Genomic DNA, 12,201 nt, shown 5'->3' with positions numbered 1-12,201 from the left:
TATTATTTAAATAAATTGCTGATTTCCTGCTGCCTTCTTTAAAGTTACGAATCCAGCGGCCGGCTATTGGTGACGGTGTTCCCAGCATTCGCTTTTGACTGGTATAGGACACAATATTAGACCGGTATGAACTGTAGCACACGTAGCACACGTAGCAACTGCATTATGTGCGTGGTGATTTACATTTGTGAAGTATGTGCTATTCCCTCGCGTCATGGGTTTCCGTGGTATTAAGAAATTTACGACTATGAATATTATCGCTCATATTGCCAAGTCATATAAACATAATATAGTGTTAGACGACATACCTTTGTATCATTTAATGTCAATAAAACACTTTTGTCATTCTGAAGTTCATTGTTGTCCGTATCGGACGACAGGCGGCCATTGTGCACAACTTGGTGACGTCATATGTTTCCGTGGTATTTCCTTCAGATCAAATTACGGGCGCACAGCACATGTCACAATCTTACACATTGTCAACAGCCGATCCGGGAGTGTCAATGTAGGTTTACAGTAATGTCGAAGTTGTTAAATTGTAATACATTAAACGATTTGGTAGAATTAGCACAATAGTCACATTTCTTCAGCATAAATAGACATAAAGTTGCATTAGGTTTAATAGTAGATGACTGTACGTACGCAAATTGATGAAAGTCTGAACATATTTTGCTCAGAGCTGTGCCGATCAATCGATGAACGTAAACAATCATAGGTGGCGCGATTTGGCGAGTGGCTCGTGAGAAATGTCATTAGAAAATACCACGGAAACGTAAGTACCACGGAATCATATGACGGCATGCTTACATATGCTATTTAATGTTTTATTATATTGTATTGATGTGGGAATGAAAAAAAGATTTGTTGGTATTCTATTACATCTCTTCATTGAGGACCTTTTGTCCTACCCATTGAGGGCTTTTTGTCAAGGGGGCATTTAGCCTAGGTGTCCTCCCATTACGCGGACAGCCAGTTCGCAGACACCTTAAAACAACAACATTTACGGTTCAGTGAACAGATTATGTACTACCTGTTACCTGCACATTATATTGGAATAGTCCAAATAAAAACACAGGAACAAACTGAAGCTATATTATTTATTTTGAAAGATGGATGAAAAGACAGTAATTTGAACAGTTTATTTTCATAAACATTTCTAGTCTAACGGGAGTCGGCATCATCATATTGAAAACATTAGCTTTTCTATTAGAAATTGCGACACTGTTGTATCATATAAATCAAATAAAGACAAATGTGAACCTAAATATTATTCATATGGAATAAAGAAGTTATATGTTTTGCACACAATATTAAGATATATGACGAGTGCATTTAATTACGATATATTTAGAATAATTTTTTTTAGAAATGACGCATCATGTCAATGTGGCCATGGATGTGAGAATGTTTTTCATTACTTCCTTGAATGTCCATTGTATACTACACAAAGACATAAACTGTTACAATCTTAAGAAAGTATTGCTAAAATTAGAACACTGATTGGTATTAATCGTATCTTACATGGCAATGCAGGTGTCTCATTTACTACAAATCAGAATGTTTTCAAATATGTACATATCTATATCTCTCCACAAAAACGTTTTCTCAATTAAGTTCTGTTGTACATATGTTATTATTGGGAGGGGGCCTTTTCTATCAATAAACACAATATAACATTTCAGTGACAATCCTGTATTTATATTCGATAGTAATTGATAGTAAAATCGATTTTGACAAGAGATATCATTTATCATTTAATCACAACAAAGTTCTATTTACAATCCAACTTCTCAGTAACGAGCCTGTTTCAGGCTCACCCTACTCTACTCACAAGACAGTGGATTGTTCCATTATACCCGTAGGTGTTACCCTAATTAACCTTCTAGTTCAGTGTCTGCCAATTGGGTGTCTGTCAAATGGGTGTCTGTCAAATGGGAGATAACCTTAGCCTAGGGTTGTTTTGTCTGAGGGTGTAATGTCCTTGGGGGCCTATTGTCCTACCACCCGTATTACAACACAAATAATAAAATAGATAAGATCTATATTATGATCTCGGTAGCAACAGCATGGAGAGTGTTGTTCAGTGACAAAACAATGTGAAAATACATCGAGGACACTTACGCAATGGATTGATAATATATCTAAACGATATCAAATACAGAACATCATAAAACATATAGTGTAGTAGTTATGTACTAAGCATGTGTTTCAAGAGGAGGTGCTGCTTAAAAACTAAATCCATGTCTACATCTATTAGCCATTGTCAGACAGGCTTTGTCGCCACTATAGTAGTCAGGCTGTCGAAGACGAAGTCCATTTCTTAGTTAGCTGTCCTTATTATTCTGATCTTCGGTATGATCTGTTTAGAAAAAACTAGTATCTTGTACCCAAATTTTGCTCAGTTATCAAACACTGAACAAGCTACACTCCTCTTACAAACAGAAATTATTGTTAATCCACTGGGCGCTTTAGTTAGCCGTATGTACCGGCGTAAGCTATCATCCCTATAAATTTCTTTCTTTTTCCTTAGGTCTTTCATATGAGTGATACTCCTTAATGTTTTAATCTTATATTTTATACATTTTATGCACATATTGTCTAGTGTGTCTCATTGGCCTGGTGTCTTTTTACCGTTGCCATTTTTTTACATGTACATTCACGTGACACAACTATTTTGTCTTGCCTGTCTATAAATATTTTAACTACCAGTCCTACGTTCATTGAAATATATTTGGACTTTGGACCGTAGCCTGGGATGTTGATACGCTTTACAACAGATTACGTGAACACCCAGTGGGGCGTGGAGGGAGGTATGGGTGGTCGTGTACGCCATTGTGTTTGTTTTGCAACGCCAATAACCTTTCTCAAAAAGATGTGCAAAAATGGTGTGTGTATGGTGTAGTGTGCAGATTAGCCAAGATGAACACGTTGTTCATCCTGCAAGACCGTTCAGGCAGACGGTGAAAATATCTCTATTCGTTAAGTCGGCAAATCACAGATACATGTTATTGTGAGTACTTGATAACTGAAGCAACGTTTCTGTGTAGGTTCTCACACCATGTTCAAGCTAACGGTGACAAAAACAAAGTGATTAGAATGATCGAATGCTGTGACAAACATCGTGTACTTGAATAACAAGTGGTAGATAATTGGACGAGGCTAGGTGGGAAGTAAGAACAAAAAATAGCACAGCCATGAAGCCGATAAGCAGGACGGATTAATTTGTAAAATCAGTCATAAAAAACGGGTGCTGATTGATAAAGTCTATAGCGTGGTCAGCCATTCGTAGGCTATGGTATGTAGTACCCTTCGTCAGTCACTACATTCGCAGCGCTCGTCACACGTTGCTTTATGCAATGAACAAGAAGTTGCTATTAACAAAATGATTAAGAAGCCGCATGCTAGAATGCCTATGAAACATACAATCATAATTGCTGTTCATAACGTTGTTGTATAATTTGTATATATATACAACCTACTTTAACCGACCTTGTACAAATGAAACATAGTGTATCGAATATATCTAACATAGAACTGAACCAAACATCTAATGTATTGTCTAATGTCATGATGATATGAATTGTTTAAATTCCTCAAACCGGTCTTGGGGGTAATAACAGAAGTGTATATAGTTTTAGTTTCCTGATCATGAATCAGTTATTGTCATTCTGATGCAAATACCCCAAGCCCAACAAGATCAGATCCAGATCAGTTGATCACACTGATTGCTAATTACCTAAAATAAACAAGAAGTGGCCCACACGCAGGTGTCTCAAATTATCTGATACAGGTGAAAGGACGGTCAAATACACACTCTCCCAAATAAAGATTCATTACGAGTATTTACACAGGATGGTATTTGTTGGGATAGTTTATTACTACTGTCTAGAACACATGTTTTCTACCCGCATTACATTATTACACAAACTTTTCACAACATAATGCAGGATTTGAAGAAGTGAAACATTTCAAGTTTTATACAATATGTATATACATGCATCCCTGTTTCAATTCACAACATAATAATATTGTAATCAGAACCCTTGACCTGAACACTCACCACTTGCCTACTACCTATGGAAGATTCGTTCTGTTAGTTCATTCCCGGGAAGACGACAACTGTGATGTTTGAAACAACAAATCAGTGGAGCATGCAAGGATTTTCAAGTCAGACTGCCTCTGGAGAACAACGGAGGTTCTGTGCGATTTTAAGCACATGGATGATTCTAAATTGTTACACCCCTTAAAATACATATGACATATTTATCCGTGACCATTTTATCGATAACAAATAATTTATATACATTTGAATGTCATTATTCAACTGTAGAAATATATAGTTTAAGTGCAGTTCTTATCTAGGCACATCCATGATATCCGCGATGTTGCATTGCGTTTGCGACTCGCTCTAAACATGTATCCATCTATACAGAGATACCTTCCTCCACGTGAGGTTGGAATGAACTTGTACTCTAACTGCTGATTTGTCATTTCGAAAGTAATGCATTGGATTGCGCGGATAAGCAGGATATATACCCATAATAATTAGTGAGTAAATATCAACAAATAATTAGTGAATTAAAATCAGTGTCAAAGGCAATCAGTAGTAGTGGATCAATGTCAATCAGTTAGTCATTATTTGAAATAAATCAATGTCAATCAATAAGCAGCGAGCTGAAATCATGTTCATATTACAATGTGAGTTGATATCATGAAAATGAACACCGATTTCGTTATGCAGTTCAGTTTATAGTATAACCCACCTCACTAATCCATTAAAACATGAGTCTACCTCGGCGAAACATTTTCACTGTAATACCAAATGTCGTCTTAAGGGGAAGACACCTAATCCTGATTCGATTATTGTAAGACTGTTTGAAAAACAGCTTCATTGTGGTTTCTAGAGTACACATCTGCCATATACAATGCAGTGTTCCATTGTACAGTTCGAGGGACTATACAAACAATAGAGATACATAAACCACAGCAAAGGGACAACGGGACTCATGTGAGAGATGAAATGAATGCAACTTAGCCCAATGAAACTCATGTAATACAGAGTGTGAATAAACAATGTATAAAGAAATCACCAAATTATTTTTATTTTCATTTCGTCTTGATAAGATATTAAAATATGCCTTGTAAGATTTGTGCGGCGATCTACTTCTGGGAACCATTTCCCCTCCCACTTGAAGTGGCTTACAGGAGAAAACATCATTTGAAGAAAGTCCATACTGAATTATCCAAAGATGGTGTGTAATATTTTTCAATTAAGATAATTCTGGTAGTGAAATAAAAAATTCTGCCAGAAATTTCTGCGGGAAAAAATATTTCTGCCAAAAATATCTGCGGTAAAAAAAAATTCTGCCAGAAATTTCTGCGGAAAAAATAAATTCTGCCAGAAATTTCTTCAGAAATGCATTTTCAGAGCCAATTTGTGAGCATATGAACACGTGAGCGCACTGGCACATGAACTTTTTGGGTTCATCTCCTCGAGATCTTTTCAATGATATAAATTATGTCTTTGTAGCTCGCTTCCTTCTGTGTGTCAAGTTAGGACTCGCTGGCCATTCCTAAGTTGTCCCACCCGGCCTATCAAGCTGCTTTGTTGCCGTTGAAACATATTGAAGTGTTCTATCCTGCAAACTAAATGTATATCTGTAACGTTTCTGGTGCTACATGGTATTACGGACTTCAATGATCTGTCCATAAAACTGCCAAAGGTTTCAGCCTTTACGCCTGTTTGAATCTGTTTTATGGGATGAATCTAATATGTGATTTCTCTCCAGTGGATACCAACTACGTTTACTTGGCAGCTGGTTTAGTGTGTCAGGTTGCCCTTCTGGTCCTCAATGTAAGACTGATGCGTCATGTTGAACATCAGATGTTGAAGAAGAGTTCCACACAACAACAACGGGCACTGGACGGTAATGTATATTCCTCGGATAGATCAAATTTGGATGAAACTCAGACAAACGTTACATTTCACGAGGATACAACGACGGACATGAAGTCAGTGGATATTCGAGCCACTGCAAACCTGTCACTGACTGGACACCACCCCGATAAAACTAACGTTAATTGTGTTCAAGGACCAGAGAACACACTGGGGATGTCACAGTCAGCTGATGTTGGTCCCCACTCAGTGCAGACGATTCCCAGTCCCGATCGGCAGAATAACACGCGGGTCAGGTCCCTAGCATCAGGAACTGGAGGGGATGACACGCCGGTCAGGTCACTAGCATCAGGAACTGGAAGGGATGAACGTACCAGTCGTGACACTTTGCTGCAGAGTGACATCAGCCAAACCTCATCTGAAACAGAAGATGAGGATTTCTCGGCTGATACTGACAGCCACAGCAGTCAGGTAACGTCGCCAGCTGAAATCTGCTTGCTAAATAACTGCACTAGTACGAACACTAGCATACCTTCTACCCGGCTCGATAATTTCACTAATAACCTGGACCATCAGAAACACCTATACGTCAGACCCGAAAATGTTTATGGAAATCTATTCACATCAAAAGGGACACAAACAAAGTATAATCATGAAAACACAAGAACAATATTCGGATACGAATGGAACAAATCTGCTGACTTTACATCCATGGGAGGACTTCTAGCTATTCCAAAGTCGGACATAGCCCTCGAGGTTCCAAGGGACGCCGTACCCAAAGGGGAAAGTGTCTATGTTCAGGCGTTTGTCAGTCCGGAGTTCCACAAACTTCAACCCTTCATGGACGATGACGAGGTTGTTGTATCCCCAGTTGGTGAATTTCAAATGTCGTGCAAGCGGAAGTGGGACAGACACGTCAAGATACATATACCATGCATCCAGAGGAACCCAAAAGAAACTTTCAGGGTTAGATTCTTCCAGAAAAATTCTTCTGGCAGTGTGGAGGTAAGTAATATTGATGTCAGATTTCGCACTGTGTTGTTTTATTGTCAAGACGATTTCCCTAACTATGAGGGTTTCTGTCTCCCTGGGCTTCCTATAAATATGGCTCATGGTGACATGGCATTGTGAGTGGATGGTCACCGTCCATGATATATAATGTATGATTGCCATACCGAATAGTGGAATGTATCCCCTATTTAATTGTGCAGTAATGTATCTATTTGGCAATAGTACAATAATTATGGGACTTCTTGCAATGTACCTCAATGAGGACGTTCCCCTGTGAATGTCACCTTGTCTGATAACACAGTAGGATGAAAACAATCATTGATAAATTAGGGATATTCCTGAAACCTTGAACTTGGTAGTTTCGAGAGAATAAAGTAATACCTCCTGGTATGTTTCCCCTTCGTTTATCCAAATATAACTATATTCATAAGCACGCAGAGTATATGGGAATTATTTCCAACATGAACGAAGTCTGGGCATGATGAATCAATCTGTGGACATTCATACCCTGAGATCGTGATGAGTGTTTTTGTCCACGGGAGCCGTGGAGTAGCCTGGTGGTCAAGCGTCAACTCATCACGCCGAAGACCTGAGCTAGTTTCCCTTAATGAGGACAATGTGTGAAGCCCATCTCTTGTGTTTCTTGCCGTGATATTGCTGGAATATTGCTAAAATCGGCGTAACAACTAAACTCACTCATTGTTCAACCCGGGCCCCCATCCTACGTTACTATTATCTCCCTTGGGTTCAGTATATTCTGCGATTCTGCAGTCAGTCAGTAGCGCCTATGGTTTACAGTTTGGCGATGTTCCCGTGAAGGAGGATGGATTAAACCAGGAACTGTACTACGCCAAGAAAGAAAATCATGTAGAGATCTTCACCGTGCATTTCACTGGCTTCTTCTGTTCTGTCTGCGGACACACCTGCCCCCTTGACCTCCTGGCCCTGGTGTTCGGGTGTTACGGTCACCATAGCAACGAGGCCTGGATCACTCTGGTTGTAGGGGACCGCAGGATCAGCATCCCAGAAGTCAGGCAGGTATGGGAGCGAGGAAGGGAGAGGTATTTTTGCCATCAGTGTCATAGATAACAGCTGGTACTGGTTCGAGTCTGGGACAGACAGTGTTGCTGATGCAAGCTTGACATCCCACGGGGAGTTAAAACAGCTCCCGTTACACACTGTAAGCAAGCTTTATTTGACAGAAGAATTCTGTGCGGTGTATCCACTTGAACAGATTCAGTCTGACATCTGATATAGTGTTTATTAAAAGTAATATGGGACATGTGAATTGCTACCCAGTGGATACAATGTAGTTACTGCCTGTTTACATTCATGAACGGTAGATCAACGACGGTTCAGGGATACACCCATACCATAATCTCAACTATGTACAGGTGTCTATATCGGACTTGATGTAGTGTTTTGCTATTAGCTAATGAAAATGATTATTATTTGAGGATTATCAGTTAAGTTTCGGGGCAAGTTATCTTCCAGGGTGTCTTTAATTGGCAACTCGTCTCAAGCATTGACTTTATATATACCAGACATTATAGTGAATATATTTCCCTGTTGTAGAAAATCATTGACAAAGAGAAGGCTCTGAATGGCAGCGAGCTGGTAGCTGAACGTCCGGTACGTCTGGTGGAGGCGTATGACTGTCAGAGTCGGCTGATGTTCACACTCCATGTCCGGAGTCACGCCGAGATGTGGAGGAACGCTGACACGGACTCTGGAGATAAGCAGGTAGGGGATGACTTCAAGCAGTCTCAGACGGAAACGTCTACGTACATGCGTGTATGTGTGCGTGTGCACATTGGGTTTGTTACTACGCAATCCAGCACAATCTAAGCTGAAAATGATTAAGTCTGGACAGGACAATCCAGTGACTGACCTTAAGATCCAAGGTCGATACGCTGTTGGCCCTTCATATATCTCACCTCGCCTTCTGGTCGGATACAAACACAATCACGTTATCTGATTGGATACAATATATTCTAATTATCTCACTTGGAAAAATATAATCTTGTTATTTATCGAGCGAACTGAATAGACACTACAATTTAACTGTCTGACTGGACACAGTATATCTAACTTGCCACGCTACAGCATAATGTAGCCATGTGACTAGACACAGTACAATGTAGCTATGTGACTAGACACAATACCATGTAGCTATGTGACTAGACACAGCACAATGTAGCTATGTGACTAGACACAACACAATGAAGCTATGTGACTAGACACAGTACTGTGTAGCTATGTAACTAGACACAGCACAATGTAGCTATGTGACTAGACACGGCACAAAGTAGCTACGTGACTAGACACAGCACAATGTAGCTATGTGACTATACACAGAACAGTGTAGCTATGTGACTAAATGAAATTCAAAGTAGATATGTGACTAGACACAATACAAGCAGCTACGTGACTAGATAAAATACAATGTAGCTATGTGGCTAGATAAATACAATGTAGCTATGTGTCTAGATAAAATACAATGTAGCTATGTGACTAGATAAAATACAATGTAGATATGCGACTAGAGAAAATACAATGTAGCTATGTGACTAGATAAAATACAATGTAGCTATGTGACTAGATAAAATACAGTGTAGCTATGTGACTACATACAATACAATGTAGCTATGTGACTAGATAAAGTACAATGTAGCTATATATATCCTCAATAAACCAACCATAATAATAATATCTATCTATCTCGGCAACAATAATCCTTCTGTCTGACTGGACACAATACAGTGTTCTGCTTGGTGGTTAGACAAGAACATGAGAATAGAGACCATTTGCTTGCGATTTTGCTTCGAATATATTTGTAGAAGCCACTTTCCTATTTAGGACAATTCTGTCCTACTGATGTGCTAATCTGGATATGGCAATTGTGCTATAACCCGTTTTGTACATACTGGCTGTACACAATCACAGTAACAGTTACGTGGCCTGTGCGTGTGTTTGTCCCAGGTGCCACTAGTGGATCAGGATCTGCTCACCTATTCGCGAACACCTGGTATCATCACTATTTACTGGGCATCAATAAACACATGTTTATTATGTAGTCTGAACCGCAGAATCGATTTCTTATGATCATTGATAGCTTTTTCGTTTCTTTTTTCTTCATACAACCCCTGTCTAATCTGAGACAAGATGAACACGGAAATATATTCCCCACGTCCAATGAATATAGAAGGAAAATAAGGGATTTGCGTTTGAGTTCAAGTAATATGTGCACATTTTTGTATCTCTGTTTTAGTTACAAGGCGAGGTGTTTTTCCAGGATTCAGCGGTCTCTGTTGCAGGTACGGCGACTGCGGGAACTGATCAAGTGCAGCTGCTCCCATCAACCCAATGTGACATCTTCCGAGTTTGAATCCCATCACCAATGTGAGGACAACTTGCAGTGGGTGTATTCATGTGATGATCCGCCCCTCGACTCCTTCTCGTGCAAGATCCTCGTGGAGCACCTTCTGAATGGGGATGTTGTCACTCCGAGGCACGACGCATGCAACGAAGGCGTGACTAGGATCATTGTTCCACCTGTGAAACTGCAACGCCCTCAACACTCTGAAAAGGTAAGGCATTTTGAACTAAATATTTATAGTAAGGTAGTACAGTGAATACCGGTACACAACGCCATTTAGAGAGTGGTCACATGTAACATAGGTTACATTTGGGATTTCACTTTCTCAGTCATGTACAGATTCTAGTATTTTGGGGGGCTGAGTCCCATCCTGGATTCCAACCCACACCAACAGAGTCAGGCACCACATCGCCAGCACACAAAGTCATCCACCTAACCAGCTCAGCCACCGCGGCGTCCACGGTGGACGTCGAACAACTGGTAGTCCAGATTGCGGTGGAAGTGAAAGCGGCAATGGCTGACTTTTTGTGCTGGCGATTTGCTGCCGGACTCTGATGGTGTGGGTTGGAAAGCCGGATGGGACTCCTAGAATCTGTACTTTACTAAGTAAGTGTAATCCCAAACATAACAGATGTTACATTTGCCCACATTCTAAATGGCATTGTGTAATGGAATCAGTATTCCCCTACATATTGAGCGAAAAGAAATGCATGCCATTTAGCTTTCGTTTGTGTACAAGTGCCAACTATTTCAATATGTCTCAAGCTTCTGAGTAACTGTACTACTGATATTTTCTACTTTTGTTCTTCCAGATGAAAAGCCAAGACCTCCCACCGATGGGTTTTGGCGAGCTCACCAGTTCAAAGAAGCCACTGTTTTCTCATGGCACTACCTTCTCTTCCACCAGACCTCCTCCTTAACGGCAGAGCGGATATTCATCTCAAATACAGACTCATATTTCAAACACTGATTCCCACATGACATACACATGTTGCCGCGATACCGGACGCTTGGTGCCTCGTTTCATCTGTTGATGCGAAACATAAGTAACATCTGTAGCAGAAGTACACCAAGTAGCAGGATATGTATGATGTCATTGATGTGTGTGTTTCTCACGATTTGTGTGTCCTCTACTTATAGTTTGGTTGATGGGATAACGTTTTTACACAAGCCGACAACCAGCAGCGTGGTGTCATTCACCTCGACATGAGTGACAGGTATGTTGTGTTTGTATACACTGTGTCTTCAGGGAAATGCAATGTCGTCCCTAGATGTCTACTAAGTCACACCCACTAGAGGGCTCTGCCACGGAACGGTCAGAGCACAGGTGAATTCTGAACAACGGCCACAGATGTTTGCTCGACAGAGGCACGCATCTATTGTAGGTTTCAGGTTTGTAACTATAATCCTTTACTGTTGGTTCATATAATGCCCCTCCCAACACATCAAGTGGATACGTTTACATCTCCGATACGTTGGCGTATCTGACTCTTTATAAAAAGCAAGATTTCTCTGAATTAAATCAGGGAGAGAATATAAACACAACCTTGATCTTTGGTCATCCTAGGTTTTCATTCAATAGCAGTTTTCTAAATAAAACGTGTATTTTTGTAAGGACATTTCACGTCTTGTCTCTTTACCAGGTCCCTGAAGGTGGGGACATACCTGCCCCTGGGGCAAATCTGTATCTGGGGCAAACATTTGCTCTTTTAACGAAGATTTCGGAAAGCCTAATACACTCAAACATATTTGGTTTTAACGCTCAAGCCTGAATCTGTATCGGCGAAAGTCGAATCTGCTTGTTTCCTTGCGTGAACGTGAGGGTTGTTGACTGGGCTGATGTCACCTTATAGAACCTAGACGTCGTGGGACAGTGTGAGTCTGTCACTGGATTGTGTGAGTGGATTATGTCTGT

The 12,201-nt window shown here is 40.2% G+C and overlaps 1 protein-coding gene across 1 annotated transcript; it reads left to right on the top strand.

The window, feature by feature from the left end:
- The first annotated feature begins 5,761 nt into the window (after window positions 1–5,761).
- Window positions 5,762–11,206, top strand: LOC124271823. The gene is made up of 6 exons (XM_046706971.1): window positions 5,762–6,367; window positions 6,635–6,901; window positions 7,706–7,945; window positions 8,483–8,650; window positions 10,225–10,497; window positions 11,099–11,206. The coding sequence occupies exons 1-6, from the start codon at window positions 5,762–5,764 to the stop codon at window positions 11,204–11,206; spliced, it is 1,662 nt and encodes a 553-aa protein (XP_046562927.1).
- The last annotated feature ends 995 nt before the right edge of the window (window positions 11,207–12,201 follow it).

The sequence above is a fragment of the Haliotis rubra genome, unplaced genomic scaffold (assembly GCF_003918875.1).
Source record: "Haliotis rubra isolate DU_JTF1 unplaced genomic scaffold, ASM391887v1 Scf1638, whole genome shotgun sequence".
Lineage (NCBI taxonomy): Eukaryota > Metazoa > Mollusca > Gastropoda > Lepetellida > Haliotidae > Haliotis > Haliotis rubra.
The sequence above is the reverse complement of the archived record's forward strand: the minus strand, read 5'-3'. Positions and strand labels throughout refer to the sequence as shown.